Source organism: Trachinotus anak, unplaced genomic scaffold (genome assembly GCF_046630095.1).
Source record: "Trachinotus anak isolate AG129_WGS33_773 ecotype Australia unplaced genomic scaffold, CSIRO_AGI_Tana_v1 ptg000025l, whole genome shotgun sequence".
In the NCBI taxonomy this organism is placed as follows: Eukaryota; Metazoa; Chordata; class Actinopteri; order Carangiformes; family Carangidae; genus Trachinotus; species Trachinotus anak.
In genome coordinates this window covers 13,084,740-13,101,146 of record NW_027273876.1, presented here as the reverse complement: position 1 = coordinate 13,101,146, position 16,407 = coordinate 13,084,740, and the positions used below count along the sequence as shown (strand labels likewise).

Sequence of the window (16,407 nt, the reverse complement as noted above, 5' to 3'; positions counted from 1 at the left end):
TTTTTGTTTTTTGTCCAACCAATGATCAAAACTTAAAATACCAGGAAATATTTACATATCAGGAGTTATGTGTGCCTTAAATATGATCAAAATTGTTGCAAATTGCTTATTTGTTTCATCTCTAATGATGATGATCTTGTGCTAAAACACACTAAAAAAATCAGTAGGATGTTGCCACAGTATTGTTCTTTATTTATATTGTTTCTAAATTAAAGCAAAGTACAATGAACAGTACAAAATAAAACAAAATATATTCATATATATACAATATAAAATGGTTCCGTTCAGAACATTTAAAAAGTACAATAGATTGTGAAATAATTAATGAGGACTTTGATATAAATTATCCATATGTAAATTTAGTTTTCCTTTAGTTTCCTCGTGACCGAGAGAAAAATAGGTTCTTCTGCTTTTTCTTTTTGTAAACGCTGTGTTGGTCCAACCTCTTCTCTGGTCTGAGAGATTGAACCTCGTAAGCTTGGCACCATTTTATCAATACAAGTAAGCAGCTCATGAAAAACTACCACAGCAGCACAGATCTGACTTTTCATTATTTTTTTAAATTCTTAACGGTCAGAGGGAAATGACTCGCATTTGAAGAAACCACCTGTGATATCTGCATGAACTCAAGTGGCTCAGGCTCAGTATTTGTGAACATGAAAAGAATCTGTACCAAAGCTAGAAAGTGGGAAACCAAGACTTGAGCAGTGCTACAAACCAGAAAATGTACACTCATCTCCAGAAAAGAAAACCATTTACAGTCTTTTTTTGACTCTTACTAGTTTGCCGTCAGTGGAGATGTACATCTATGCTCTATTACAGTCTAAAAGACAAACGTTTTTTTACCCTTGTTTCTAGCTGTGGCAGACAAAAATCAGTGTTCACTAATCCACATGAAAACCAGAAAGTTCAGTGGTGTTTAAAACCGAGGATTTTAAATTATTTAGCATAAAGGATATTTGGATAGATTGTGAAATTTATGACAATCCTCAGATGTTGGCAATCAAAGCCAGTTTTGTTTGCTTAATTTTACAGTCAAATCTGCACAAATTCAAAACCTGACCCCGTTTTACTCATTGTAATGTATCAGTGTCCAGGATAGGTTGGGAACTAAAGCCAAATGTACATTTGGAAAACTTTAAGAACCCCTAAACCAGCGCTGCAGGTTTCATCATGTTTACTAAAACACTAAGAGTGTAAATTTATGCATTGGTTACCATCCAATCACTCTTGTTGTAAATACAGTTTGATCTCTGGAGCTACAGTTGCCTGCTTTACCTGCACAGTCCTGCAGTGACAGTTACCCATTTCTAAGTAGCACAAAACACTAAGAAAAGGCAACCTGGCTGGCTTGTTGGCAAGCAGCAGTTCAGAGCAGCTACTGGATGTACAGTTGTTTGTACTGCGGCTTCTTTCTCTTATGGATCATGAACATATAAGAATAAATCATACAGCTAACAGCAAAGCAGCCTTTCTGCCCGGTGCTCAGTCTTGGGCTTGTATATAACAAGGCATTGGGCATAACAGCACAATGGATTGGCATAGGGAGGTACAAAAGCGTAAAAGAATGATCATGGCAGTAGAGAATATGGCACATGACAACATGTCAGGTAACTACAATAGAATAAGTGCAAAAAAAGCCCACTTATGATGAGGTGTAGGAACAGGAAATAAGAAGCAGCGGTCAGAGAAATGTCAAGTATGCTGCTGTAAAGTTATGCTGCATTTTTGAAGGAGACAAGCACAGAAATGTGAAATATTTCAGCTCACAGTCACATCAACAAGGGTCCATGTATCAATGAGTCTTGCTCATAGTTGGCACTAACCTTTAAACATCATCTCGTACCGAAACCGATCAAGGGGAGGATGTGGACTGTCCAAAGTGATGGATCACATGTTATTTGGCTCATGCCATACCTCACCAAGCCTTCCTTATACTGTAGAAAACAAATATGTCACCCAAAGACAGCAATTAAATTAAACATCATGCAACCTGTCAGATCCACTTATTAAAGGAAGATATCCTGTTTACGGTCTAGCTTTGGGCTCTGGTGTATCGTTGCAGCAGCCATGCATCATCCTGACACTGGGGGCGTTGTGACATGAGCGCGACAGGATGGGGAAGCACATAGAGGTTTTAATATGAAGAGTGCCAGCACTGTTGTCTGTTGCGTCTGCTGTCCCTCCATCCCTCACAAAACCAAAACTGTCACTTGCTGTCAGCCAGAGGATGAGAGTCAGGCCTCTATCACTCCTCTCCTTTCAAGATGAGCTGCTGTCTAGGTGCGGAAGAGCCTTTTCTCAGACAGAAGATGACTTGTTATTTGAAGGTGTGTTGGTGCTGTGGTTGGCTCAGGCTCAGGCTCAGGGCCAGGAGACTTGGCTCACAGAAAAGTGATAAACTACTCCTGAAAACCCCCCCCCCCCTCCCAACTGGTTGTTTACGACACTACTTTCTCTTGTCTGCTTTTTTTTTTGTTTTGTTTTTTTGTTTAGAAGAGACTTGTAGAAATAACAAATCAAACACTGGAGTTTTCCCTTTTCACGAGGAGCACTCAGTTGAGTATCATCTTCTGAGGTTCAGGGGCAACAAAAATTCACAAGCCTTCGATTTTAGTCCTGCGTGTACTTCCAGGAGGGGTAATATTCACAGTTAACGTGTTCTACAAAAGCATAGCCATTTACTAGCCCTTTTTACAACCCGTCTGGGTTCCTATGAATCTTAAGTTAAAGAGGCACATTAACCTCCTCTCAGGCATCCCCTTTATCTTCATTATAGGCTAACAGGATATGTATGCATTATTCATCAATGTATCTTTGCCATCTCAAGCAGTAATATTTCCTAGTATACACAAGAGTTTCCATCAAGGATACATTACGACCACATGTTGGCTGATCTTTTCTGTTTTTAATGTATTTGAAAATGGCTTATTCTGACTATTTCATACTCATTCCCTCATTTAACAAGGAGTCTTCTGTTAACGCTGACAGTTTCATGTGGAAGCAAATGCTGAGGACTGTATTTATGACCAACTATCAAAATTGGCAAATGCATAATTTTTTTTTTTCCCCCAGGCAGCTAGTGGTCATTCAAATGAATTATTGATTGAGAGACTGAAAAATAGAACGTAGCATGAGAAAATGTAATTGCTATCCTCGCCTCATCTTTCCAAAAGCCTGGATCACACTGAAGATAATCTATGACTGAAGCCCTGCCCATAATTTGATATTTGGAAAAAGAGAAACTGCAGCGAGGCGTCCGATCACTGCAGTCGCGGGGCCCTTGCAAAATTAAGCTGCATCGACGACAAGCAAGTTGGTGAACAAGCTGCAAAAATGACTCGAGCTACATGAAAATATCCCAAACAGTCAGAGTTGCTCAGTTGGTTTTCTTCCACTTCACCTGTTGAACATTCACAAAGAAAACATGATTTTGGATCCAGCAAAAAAAAAAAAGAAAAAAAAAAAAAGAAAAAAGTTTACTGAAGCTACCAATCAGCAGGTTTCAAACCAACAAATGCTTTTTTCCTATACTTTTGCCCTCTCTACTTAGTTCTTTCTATGGCTTATTTTCTAAAGCACTAAAGATTTATAAAGTCAAGTGAGCTTGAGTCGGTGGTGGTCACTGAACAAACCAGGGGATTTTGCCTCATAGACTATTTTTCAGAGGATCATCAAAGCCATACAGGAGTTATCAGAAGAACAACAATCATAGCATTAATTTTGCACCATTTGAAACTTTTCTCATTCCCCTCGAAGAGGAAAAAATACAAATAAATATACTCTTGGTTATGAACATACAATATACACATCCACTATCAAATGAAAAACGGGGACAACTTAATAACACTCTTTTTTTCTTTATAGGTACATTCCTTTACAAAAGTATACAGTCCCTAAGAATGAGAAACTGAGGTATAGACTGGGCCTGACAGAGAGACCCCAATGCCCTCTGGGACACGAAGGGTCAGAGGTCAGATGATGACACATCCGCGCCCTCCCCAGTTCAGTCTGTCAGAGCGAGAACAGGCAGAGGCCAGTATGGGTGTGTGTGTATAATGTGTGTATGTGTGCATGTGTTTGTGGTGTTTTTCTCTTCGGTTTGTCCACGTTGACCTACAGATTCAGGCAGTGGCTGCTCTCAAAGACAAACAGGAGAAGTGTGTGTGTGTGTGTGTGTGTGTGTGTGTGTGTGTGTGTGTGTGTGTGTGTGTGTGTGTGTGTGTGTGTCCTTGTCTCGCTGAGAGCCACAGGAGCATGACATGGCATATTTTACACGGTGCGCCTAGCGAGTTGGTAGTTAATGTTTGACACAGCAACAGGAGGAGTTCACTCGCTGCAGTAATGACCATCCAGGAAACTTCCACTGTTATTTTATCCCTTTGCTCCCCTGTCATTCGGTCACTTTGATTTCCCATCTTCACGTCTTGTCTATGTTGTGTGAACTATGTTTCTGTGTCCACAGTGTAGGTATATTATCATGGAAATGATAGAGAAACACTTTTTATTTTTAAAGACCCCATGGAATGAAAATGACAGTGACGCCTCTCACCTCAATCTTGCATTTAAAACATTTCCTCTTTTCTTCCTGCACCTGCTCTGGGAAGGAATTTCTTCATCTGTTTGCACTTGAGATTTGTGACTGACTTGACTGGTCACCAGCTCAATTTGAAGAAAATGTTGTGTTAGTTGTTTTTTGTGTTAGTCGGTCAGTGCCAGGACAGTGGCCCCTGTGAGTTACAGCAGGGGTGTGAAATCAGAAATTCATATCAACAATCATATTTCATTGGTGCTTCTATGTTTTTTTGTTTATTGCTGCCCCTGGAAATAAATGTGCTCCTCCTGAAATTCTTCTTTAAATCTTCCCCTGCGGCACAGCCAAGAGACTCTGCTTTAGTGCCTTTAAGCAAAACACTGAAACCCTTTCAGTTTAAGGGGCATGGCTGTAGCTGCTCCTCATCTCTGACCTTTATGAAAGACAGAAGATTTCTCCAAGCATTTTGCCAGCAACAGCACATATTCCTACTGTTCTGCTCCCTTCATTTCCTTTTCATAAGTGGCACATGTCATGAACTCAGATTCTTCTTATTTGAGGTCTTAAGATTTACAAAAAAAAAAAAACACGACTGATGAAACAGCTTTTTCAAAAAAAGCCTCTGAACAAAAGATAAAATAAAATAAACGCACAGTGGCTAAATGCTCACTGAAAGGTTAGCGCTGGTAATGTCGATGAGATTTCAACGTATATAAAAAGATATATTGTTCCTCAAAATGGATCTGAGGAACTTTCACCTGTACTTTGTTGCTACTGTAATCCCTCTTTAATAAAAGAGACATATTTCTTTGATTTGCAAAGTATCTGTAAAAAAGGATTCTTGGTCGATTTTAGTTTGAATGATCTCATGTCATTTCATTTGGGTCTAACTTGAGAGGAAATGGGAAAGTTAACAATGGTCAAAGGGGGTAAGCGTTGTTTGGAGCAGGGTTGGAGTCAGTGTGTACGTTGAGGAGGGCCGGGGGGGGGGGGGGGGGGTGGGGGGCATAGGGGAAGGGGCACATCATCAGGGAGGAGGTGGGATCTGCACCCCTAGGAGCTCATATGCGAAGATGTTCCAGAAGATGGCGAAGAGGAGGAAGGTGATGAAGGAGAAGATGATGACCCACCAGGAGCACTGTTTCTGCAGACTCTCCTCGTAGCTGCGCAGGATCAGCAGCCCCATGCTGATACCGACCACGGCCCCTGACAGATGAGCCATGAAGCTGGGCTGTGGCCCCGAGGACGGCAGCGGCGGAGAGAAGCGGAGCCAGACTGCGCGGCCTACCTCTGAGCTCACTGTGGAGGACAGAAGAGAGAGAGAAGAGACAGAATCAGTGTGGAGACATCTCTTTAGTATTTATGAGAATTTAAGAATTCAGGTCAGATCCTGATTTTCCATAGTGGCTTAAAGAAATAGTTTGACATTTTGAGCATTACTCTTATTTGCTTTCTGGAGGAGAGTTAATGTGAACACTGATACCATTCTCATGTCTGTACTTTAATTATGAAGCAGCTAGTTGGCTTAGATTAGCGTAAGATCCACCTACAGTACCTCTGAACTTGCCAATTAACACATTCTCATCTGGTGGATATGGTTCTTAAAACCCAGTTAGAGAAATTGTTGATCTGAGACAGAAGTACCTTGAATAGCAGTGTGCTCTTATTTTGAAATGAAGACATTCATTCAAGGTATTCATTCATTTGTATAAGTCACTTTCTGTCATATAAAGAACAGGGCCTAGATCTGAGTTGACTTCATGTCAGTGCCTAAAGATGAGCTGTAGCCTACTGTGTATTGTAGCGGAGTGTTTCATCACCGTCTGCTTCTGCAGCCAAAGAAAGGTCACAACATGATTTAAATGGATCTTTACTGTAAAAATAGCTTTCAAATGCTATATGCAGTTGCTTTTCCAGCCTCTTCCAAAGTCTCTCCAGCTGAATAAATACTCAACACTGATCACATAAAACCAGAGTAAATGTTAATTCAGTCCTCACAGTAGCTCACAGAAATGGTGTGTCATATTTTATTGTGAAATGATGTATCCCCTGTTTGTAAAACACAGAGGAGAGATATGACATTCCTGCAGAGACTCGCTGCTCTCTCAGTGCAGGGGCGGCAGGCTCGGGACAGATGGAGGGAACATATTGCTCAGTAATGAAAGTCACAGTGTATCGGTCCTCGTGTGGAGAAAAAGGACAAGTGGTGTGACTCAAATGGTTCAAAAACAAAGCAACATGTCCAGTCAGAGAGCCTCCCACTCCTCTGAGCCGTTAACTATGATGGCTTAAACAGCATGTCTGTTGCTCTGCTTATGTTGAACTGTGAACAGGTATGGAGACTTTAGATATGCTGGAAATGAAAGGTAATACACAGTCCCCTTTTTAAATGCTGAAACTATAAATTCATCAAAAAAAAAAAGCAACAGCAGGAGGAGGAGCGTGGGGCTGGGAGAGTAAATCTGGAGAACTTACTGCAAACTAGCGCCAGGATCATGCGGAGCAGCTTGTACGGACAGCGCATCCCAGCCCAGTTCTGCAACACAGAGCGAAAGTGTCTTGTCAGCGCAAAACAATCACGACACAAACAACCACTACAAATGTGAGTATATTAACAGGGTGGCAAGAAGCAGCTCACTCTCTGTCCTCTGGACATATTTAGACAAAAAGAGAAAGACAATCCATATCCATATGAGAAAGGAGGCAGCACTTACACAAGACAGAGACGCGATTATACACCTGGCTGCTCTCCACTCACTGGTTCCAACCCAGTGGCACTCTATTAATTAGGGCTAAGATAATTTAACAGAAGGGGAGACTGGGCCAATAAATAGCCCCTGTGATTCTTCAGGGGAAAAAAGAACAATTGCATCCTGACTGAGAATAACAGATTCACTCCCCAGGATGAATAATTGCACCAATCATGTCCGTACTAAAGTTCCTGGCTATGAGAATATAACCAAGCATCAGTGTTTTCAATCTTCTCTTAAGACAGAAAAAGAAAAGGTGAACCCCATGCAAAATTCAAGAGAAATATACCATACATTGAAAACAAGCCAGGAGTGCTCCCGATGTCACAATATTTCTACAAATAAATGATTCATATGATGGAAAGGGAAGAGGTCAGGAGGGGAGGAGGAGGCCCGAGCTGTGTGTGATGTGATGTTGCTGCTTTCTCATGGGAGGCAATTTGCTCTGACGTGCCTCCAGACTCACAGGAGGAGAAGGGCAATCTTTAACCAGAGGACAGCCAATCCATTTTGTCTGTCACAGATCTTGTTATCACACTGCTGACTTTGAAATGCTGAAGGAATCTGACGCGTGTGTGTGAGGTGCCGACGATCATTGAGAGAGCGAGAGAAGGAGCGCTTGCTGTTCGAAAGACACAATTAAAATGCTCAAAATTGAAGGGCTCAAAAACCTCGAGGAACAACAACAAAAATGAAAAAAAAAAAAAGAAAGATTTAGGTGTAACACTGAAAGTTTAGTTTGTGCAATACATGGTTTTCAAGATGTATTCTGACAATGTCCCTGCAGCTGTACGACTTCTGCAGAGCCATGTCCACAGCAGTGCTCAAAACCTCAGCGAACCTGAAAATGTCTTTTGGGCAAAGCGGAGGATGACGACAGATGGCAGATGGCCAGGAATTTACTGGGTCGAGAATGGACGAGGTTTCAAGATTTCCTACAAAAAGCACAAACTAGACAAAAACTCATCAGAGCAGAACTAAGACATGCCTTAAAGGATTTCCCAACAATAGGCGTAACAGACCAAATAAACTGTCTGTTAGCTGCTGTGAGCACACAGTTTTACAGAGTCTTTGCTCTGAGCCCGTCAGTGCACTTTGATTTCTATCCCTGCTGGCATCTCCAGTGCCCACAGTGAACAGCGACATCAGTTAACGTGATTCGTCAGATGTAACGCCGCCTCGAGAGTTGAAGAGAATGTGGAAGGCACTTCATGTAGAAACCTTGTGACAGAAACACACACAGCATCAAGGGAGTTCATGTGCCTGTGTGGTTTTTTTTCCAGTGGACACAAATAAACACAGTCTTAATAATTAATAGAAGAGTCTGAAATACCAGCTCACATGAGATTCATCAATACAGATGACGAGAACACTGAATAAAAAAGGAAAGGTTCAGCAGAATGAAATAGTTGAAGAGGGTCCTTGGGGTCTGCTGCTCGTCAACAACCTTCAGCGAAAGCTTCCTCATTTTGCTGATGACTAGATAAGAGGTCACATTGTCTCGAGAATATTCAGCGGCATTGTTCCAAAAACTGCTGGGCAATGAAGTATTTATCACAATGATGTGATCCTACTGCAGCAGGGAAAACATCCAGCTCATATCTGCTGGGGCAAAAAAAAAAAAAAAAAAAAAAATCAAAACAGACAACAGTGAAGTCTGGGATGTTGGTGGGAGTATGAGGTGGTCCCTGTCTGTCCTGCTCACGCCTCTGACATTTCATCTCTATTGAAAACCGTTTTCAGTTGTTACAATGAAGGCGATGATGACGATAATGGCAGTTACCATGACGACGTTGGCCAAATGCGCTGAGCACAGAGCGTAGACCCCCCCAGAGCCCCCCACCACTGGAGCACGCATGTCTGTGATGGACACTGTCAGCGAGCCTGCAGAGACACAGAGAGAGAGACACATTAGGAATATAGGTGTGAGAGGGAGAGCATGCAGTGCAGGGTGTGTGTGTTTGTGTGTGTGTGTGTGTGTGTTTGTGTGTGGGCTGTTTGGAAAGAGAGAGAGGGAGCAAAGGACAGCATTTTACAGCAGAGGGGAAAAACAAAAGGAGAGTCAGTTTACTCATCACGCTGCAGCACAAGTCACCTTCCTCTGAGCAGTTTTCTAAAAATCTCTGTGCAAAAAATCACAGGGGCTGTGCTACAACAGCTGACCTTCACGTGCCCTTTCATTTTACATCCACAAAACATGACACACACACACAGTGTTGTGAACAGCATTGTACAAGCTTTTCCCGTATGTAAGCAGTCTGCTAAATCTGCAGCTGAGTAATTATATCAAAATGGTAAAGAACTGAAAAGGAATAGTCCTTAATTGGATTTTCCTTGAGGATGCAGCAATTAAAAAAAGTCCATTTTAAAATGATCTCTGATCAAAGTAAAGCCAGGCGAACACAGGAGAACCTGAGAACCTGCTGAGGAGGATAATTTCCAGTTTGTGTGGTCTAGAAATACATGAGCAAAGTCTAATCTGGGATATGTAGATGTGGACAGAAGCCAAACATGCTGTCTGAAAGGATGAAAGCCTGTAGTGCGACTGCATACTAATATTATGACTACATACAATACTGTACTTTACCAGCAAACTGGACGGTTAAAGGAAAATCCAATCCAATAAAATAAAAAATCCAACAAGAACAATTAGCCATTTTCAAGCAGAAAGTACTGTCAGGTGGAAGCTGTGTGGAGCTGTGCAGTGTCACTAAACTCATAACAACTGATACAATAACAACTAGTAAATTAACAATTAATATTTTCATTAAAAAAAAAAAAATAATAATAACGATGTAAGCTGTCCCACCCACCCAGAGAAGCAAGAGAGTGGTGCAGTCAGTGAAGCAGTGCACGCTCCACACTGTCCTGGCGAGGTCTAATCAGGTAACGTAAGTGACTGAACTGCCTGGGTTCTTTCACTTATAAGTTAGTGATATCAAATGTCGTTCAGAATACTTTCATGAAAACATTTTTTTTTCGTTGAGTAAAAGTCTATGAGAAATGCAACATAATTAAGTTATAATGTAAACAGACACGACCGCCGACTTACTAATTAAGCTTCCATAAAAAGCTATTACTGTTAATTAGAGGGGGCAACTTGCATTAAAATGCAACAATACATCCCTTTTGATTCTTGAGATCCATCACCTTTTGAAGACATCAACTTTGTGTTATTTCTGAAAGACTGGAAACAGGAGGAAACAGCTAACCTGGCTCTGTCCAGATCTCATGAATTGAACCCTTAAATCTCATTAGCTTGAGCTGTAAATTTAAGAGTACAAACAAACAGCAGGTATTCCAGGCAACTTTGTTTCTTTGCTAACCTGAGATTTGGTAATCACAGAGTGTCAACAACTGTTTTAAAGTGTCGTAGTATCTAACTCAATTGTCGATGTACAGGGAATATTGCGAAGAGGGATATTTGGCTGGTTATTAATGAAAACAACAAAAAACACATATGCGTATATTTTTAAGGTGCTATGTGTACGTTTTCTCTGCCACCAAACATGGCGTCCTGCTGAGAGTGGGTGGTGGTGATGGTCGCTTGCCAAGAGCTTCAGCCGTCATTGTGTTTACAATGCAAGCGGTTATAATACGCCCTCTGGTCATTGCTACTTCTTCAGGGCAGGGATTCATTATCAGAAAGTGAGAGGCGGGCTGGCCCGGCTGGGGCTAGCAGGCTAGCATGCTAACTTCAGCAGAAGGAAAAGAAATGAGAGAAATTGAAGCAAAACAAAGCGGTTGCTATTGGCATTGTTAGAGGGCGTACAGGAACAGTTGTGAACGCAGTACAGTGCAGCACACCTGGCACTGCATTCACCACAGCACTGACACTGTGAAGTAGGACAGAATCCCAAGCAGGAGAAATCACGGTGGCAGTTGCTTGTGAGGACGGCGTCAGCCACTGTTAATTATGCAAATGAGCTGATAAGGGAAGCAGAGAGGGCTGATAAAACAAAACAGCCTCTTTTTAATCACAGTTGGGGTTTGCCGGAGTTGTGATCTCAGATCTATAATGCATGTTGTAACATTCATATTCTCTCTCTCTCTCTCTCTGTGTGTGTGTGTGTGTGTGTGTGTGTGTGTCTGTGTGAGCGTTGTGGGATCACACAGAGTAAACATCATCTTAAAGAACGCCTCGTCAGCCCGTGGTGGCAGTGATGATCATGGAAAGACAGATGGTAATCAGAGCGCATTCCTGAGTCATTCATCTCTGCTCGCTCCGACACCTATGGGCTATTTGACGTGGATTTATGGGGCATATGAAGGTTGGTGCTTCAGCTAAAGATTTCAGGAGATTCACAGTGCCCCATTTTTAGTAGCTCCACAAAATTGCAATTACACAGCGTAGCATACAGTATGTGGTCTCTGATCTCTTCAAAGTAAAGGAAAAATTGAATTGGAGCAACTTCAGCAGCATCAACATCTTATCATCTAGTTTCTCTTTTAGCCTTCACAACTTTTTTTGCAGTTAATTTATTACTTTAGTGCATTAGAGTTGGAAGATATATTGATGAATTATTAATAGAATGATATGAGAGTTATCATCTGGGGTTTCAGTCTTAAAGATTCAGTACAATTAAGTGATACAATTTTAGGAATTTATTTGACAGTTTTAGCACAGTGATATGAACATAAACGTGAACAACCAAGAGACCACACCTCCCACCCTAATTTTGGATTAAACCTATATATTAAGGTGTGTATTTGATGTGGGGGTACTGATTAAAAACAGTATAGTAATAATTGGTTTCTTCTGCTGGTTTGTTACAGACTGTGGAGACAGATACTGTGATTTCTCCATGTACATTTCTTTCTTTTCAAATACAGAATAGCTTAGACTGTCTTAAGAAGAAGTTGGGCAGATTGAAGGTAAATATTTTAAATGCCAATTCGCCCACAATTAAACCTACAATAACTGATTTATTTGCCCTTTGAGGGCAGCACAAAAAGCTGTTAACACAGATTGATATTTTATGACCATGTGAAAATAATATGATAAATGTTTTAACCAATAGTCGACAGCAGAAACACAACATTAACATTCATTTGTAACTGCATTTCTGCCTGTTAACTGTTAAACACTCCACTATATTCACCATCCAGATGTTAAGTTTGGCTGCATTTGCAGTGATGAGCTGTTCGGTGATGAGCACTGTGACTGTGAACCAAAACAATGAGGTTGCAAACGGTAAAAACTAAAAATGAAAGACAGTATAAATTTCCATGGAGCTGAGGGGAGCTGCAGAGTTGGGTGATGGGTCTGTGGATTTGGCACTACCAGCAACCCCCATAGCAACTAGTTTCCAGTGTAAAAATATTTTTTTCGAGCAGCTTTCAGATCACCGATGTGGGCTGTTTGGTTTCTTAAACGATAGTTAAAACCAGCCCAGATCACCTCTTCTTAGGAGACACTTGTCACGGATGTGACACCACCATCTGTGGGTGAGGAAGAGAAGACAACCTGAGACCTGCGGCTCAGAGGAAGAGACTGGCTCCACAGGGAGGATACAAACTGCTCTCTCCTCCTGCTCGCGCTGCTTTGGTGAGAGGCTCCAAAATACAGTATGAATATTAAACAGGCCTGTCATGTGGGCTCTCCTGCTTAGGGGGATTTAAGATTTAGGATTCTAGCACTCAGCAGCGGCTGAGACGTGAGGTGTACGATTATTTCAGTGCCAAGCTGACACATTCCATCTCATGCACAGATTATTTATTGTTGCCATCCTGAAGTCATCATCAACATACTCAAATCTTTTTGTGAGCTTGCAATATCCACAAGTGCGCTGCAATGTAGACAGTAAAGATGATGTACTTTGTATATGAGTATAGGTCAACTACACACTCAGGGCTATACGCTATCTACTGCAGTATAATCCCCATTGCAGCTCAGAGAACTGAATCTCTCTGTCAAACCAAACTTGCGACACCATTACTGTTACTCCAGGCTGCCCTTAAGCTACGGGACAACTTTGTATTTTTCAGTCTCTCTGGAATAAGGTGCAGACAATGGATGGTAAGTTGATCCGAGGCCAGAGTTTGACAGTGCCTGAGGCTGCGCTGCTGTGTAACCACTCCAGTGGAGGCTGCGCCAGAGCACAGCAAATGCTGCAATAAAAAATATATATCCTCTAATTCTTGGAAAATGTGGTGAATCATGACAAACATGATGCCTCTCGCTGCCTGCTCTCTAGAGTTTGTATAAGTGGTTCACCAGCCACAGTCGATCAAGAGCCCTTGGAGAAAGGTGGCTGATGTAGGTTTTTAACGATCAGACTTTGTTGAATAGATGTTTAAAAGACGTCTAAATGTTCGTCTGGGCTAAATAAGGCAAGTGAATATATTATATAATCATGCTTTCTGTCAAAAGTTAAGCTTCCATGTGTATGCATAGATGGTGCATGTTTCTTATATTCATAACTTGTTGTTAGATGTGTAATAACATATTTACTGCTCGGTGTAAAAGACGGTTACACATAGCCAAACGATTATTAAGGTTTTTGAAAGTTAAGCCTACGTTCATTGATTTTATGGCTGCAGCAGAAAAAGCTGTGAACATTTGGGTGAACTTTTCACATCTAGCTAACAAAAAACATTAGCATTCATGTGGAGGTGTGCCTCAGGTAACACAATGAATGACAGTCCAATATTCACTCTCTTAGCTCTGTTTGGTTTTCAACAACTCCTGAGAGAACACACTCCACCTAACCCACTGTTTCGTAAAGATGTCTGACAGAAGGTGTTTTCTGGAAACCTAAAGGATGTCAGGGAACATTAAAATGCATCGAGTTGCATTTCTTGGTTGGTCAGCCAATAAATTACTCAGGAGAGGACAATTAAAGGACAATGCATGGTTATTTATTCAGGTGATTTAGTCAATACTGGGTACAAAGAAAAAGTGACAACCCATGATTATGATTTTATTCTCTTATTCGCTCTATTGGCATAAGCTATGAGGAAAGACCACCCAAAACAGCCAAATGTATTTTGTCATGTTTCATTATGAGAGATGAAAAAATTTGCCAGACAAATTTTTGCTGAGTCCATTGGTAGGATTACCATTTTGCACCTGTCTGTTCTCATTAAGAAGTCAAACATTTCAATGGCACACCGGTTGTCTGCCTGAGCTCAGAGGACAGTATCAGATAAGGGAAACCTGTACCCGATGATACTGTGGGACTGATGCCTTTCAGGTTCGGGTTGTTCTATTTGTGTACACTTGCCTCAGACAGATCTATCCTGTATGCATTAAATCTTTTGGCCCTGCACAGAGATGTGCTGTAGTCAGCACTCCTGTAGTCACAGGGCTAATAAACTGGGGAAATGCCTGATCTGATTTATTTTCTAAGCACACATAAGGAGAGAGGGAGACTGACGGAAAAAGTAGCTGCATGAGGAACGGTGATACAGGAGACGCACTCACGCTGCAATCATGCAATCACTAGTGCTTGGCTTTATGCATCATGAAGCTGGGGATATTATTTGATGTTGGAAAGCAACTTACTTTGTTTTGGTATATGAGCAGATACAGTTTGGAGGTGACTGGAGCAAACATGTAAATGTCAGGGTAACTCAACTAGAAGCAGACCATCTATCACATGCTCCTTTGTCTACTTTACAGTCTATTTGAAAAGCTCATAGCTTCAAATGTCATTTAATAGTGTGGTGTCCATTTCAAAGCCTCATTTCAACCATAATAGTGCCGTCAGACTCGGGGAGCTCTATTAAAGATATTTTCCACCTGGGAAGGAGACAGACACCTCTGTGTCATCCAGACAGAAAGAGATAAGGGAAATATCACCTCTGCTGCCAATGCTTTCCTTCAAGCGAAGCAGCATGACTCGCAATCAGTCCTCATCCAATCTAACATCTTCATCCATCTCCTCATTCCCTGGTGGGGGGGGGGTCTGCCAAGTTTTACTTATCAGTGGTGTCAAGCTGTGGGGGAGCATCCCAAACCGTCAGCATCCTTAAAGCGACAAAACACTGCGCACCTGTGCTCCTGCACTGCAGTCAAAGCCGATCGTTAGACGAACAACCTCAATGAGGAAAACACAGATCGAAAGTTGAAACACAACATGAATCAGGACCTCTCTTGTCTACATGTACAAAAGAACCAAAAGACAAAAGGGGGAAACACAACAACAACAACAACGACAACACAATTCCAGCGCAGTTGATGCCAAGCTCTCGTCAGGAGGAACAGATACAATTCATCAATTTTACAGTGTGCCAACACGGCCTATGTAAACACACCTTGCCTTTGGTTTCCTTACATGATGTTTCTGTTTACCCGAAGTGTTTTCTGCCCCGTCCACGTTTGCCACATACAGAAAAATATGATAATATTTATGCTCCCCCAGAGCCCAGGGGACATCAAGAAAAATCTATAATCTCCACAAGTCACATCCTCAGAGCTGCTGAGAGGAAACTGCTCAGCACAACACCAGCAATCAGGGAAAAGTATAATCATATCTGATCTTGCTGTGTGTGTGAGCATAAGAGCATGTCTATAATGGAGGCGGCAAAGAGACAAAAATGAGAAATTAGTTAGAGTACATCCAGTGAAAGCCTGTTGTTTATATCATTAGAAGAGCTGTTAGACAAAAAAAAAATTCTTGTCACGACCAAAGCGGTTATCACTCACGACTGCTTTTCAGTGAACAAGCACAATAGCTGACCTTGGATAGAAATTACTCAAATTCTTCCAACATCCCGATGCTGAAAAAAAGGGCTGGAAATAACTTCCTGTGCTCAAGGTTATAAAGCCACAGTGATGGCTACAGGGAGCGTGATGTGCTTCTTCATCAGAGAAGCTTGAAACTAACCACCAAAGTATATGGAATATAAACTGAACAGAGGAACAGCCTCCGCTCTAACGCCAGCGGAGCGCCTGAGAAATATCACTGTCCTGGATTGGTTTCACACCGTAGATGCAAATAGACAGTCATAAACACAGTGGGCCCGCTCCAATGAGGCTGCATTACCGTAGAAATATTCATCATGCTTGGTGTTGTTATCAGTGGGGCTGCAGGGGGCGGTGGTTGAGGAAGTGAGCTCGGTGTCACCTAGGAAGAGTTGACTGTGGGGTGAGATTGGGGGGTTGGGAATTACCATAAT

General features: G+C 41.7%; 1 protein-coding gene across 3 annotated transcripts in view; it reads right to left on the bottom strand.

The window, feature by feature from the left end:
* Positions 1 to 167: 167 nt before the first annotated feature.
* The window catches only part of rhbdl1 (rhomboid, veinlet-like 1 (Drosophila)), a 56,328-nt gene continuing 40,088 nt past the window's right edge, over positions 168 to 16,407 (bottom strand). For all 3 annotated transcript variants that reach the window (XM_071461773.1, XM_071461774.1, XM_071461772.1), the window contains 3 exons: positions 9,068 to 9,168; positions 7,010 to 7,070; positions 168 to 5,833 (listed from right to left, as the gene is read on the bottom strand). In XM_071461773.1, the coding sequence (XP_071317874.1) occupies positions 5,562 to 5,833; positions 7,010 to 7,070; positions 9,068 to 9,168 (434 nt within the window). In that variant the 3' untranslated portion in view covers positions 168 to 5,561. The remainder of the gene's footprint in view (positions 5,834 to 7,009; positions 7,071 to 9,067; positions 9,169 to 16,407) is intronic.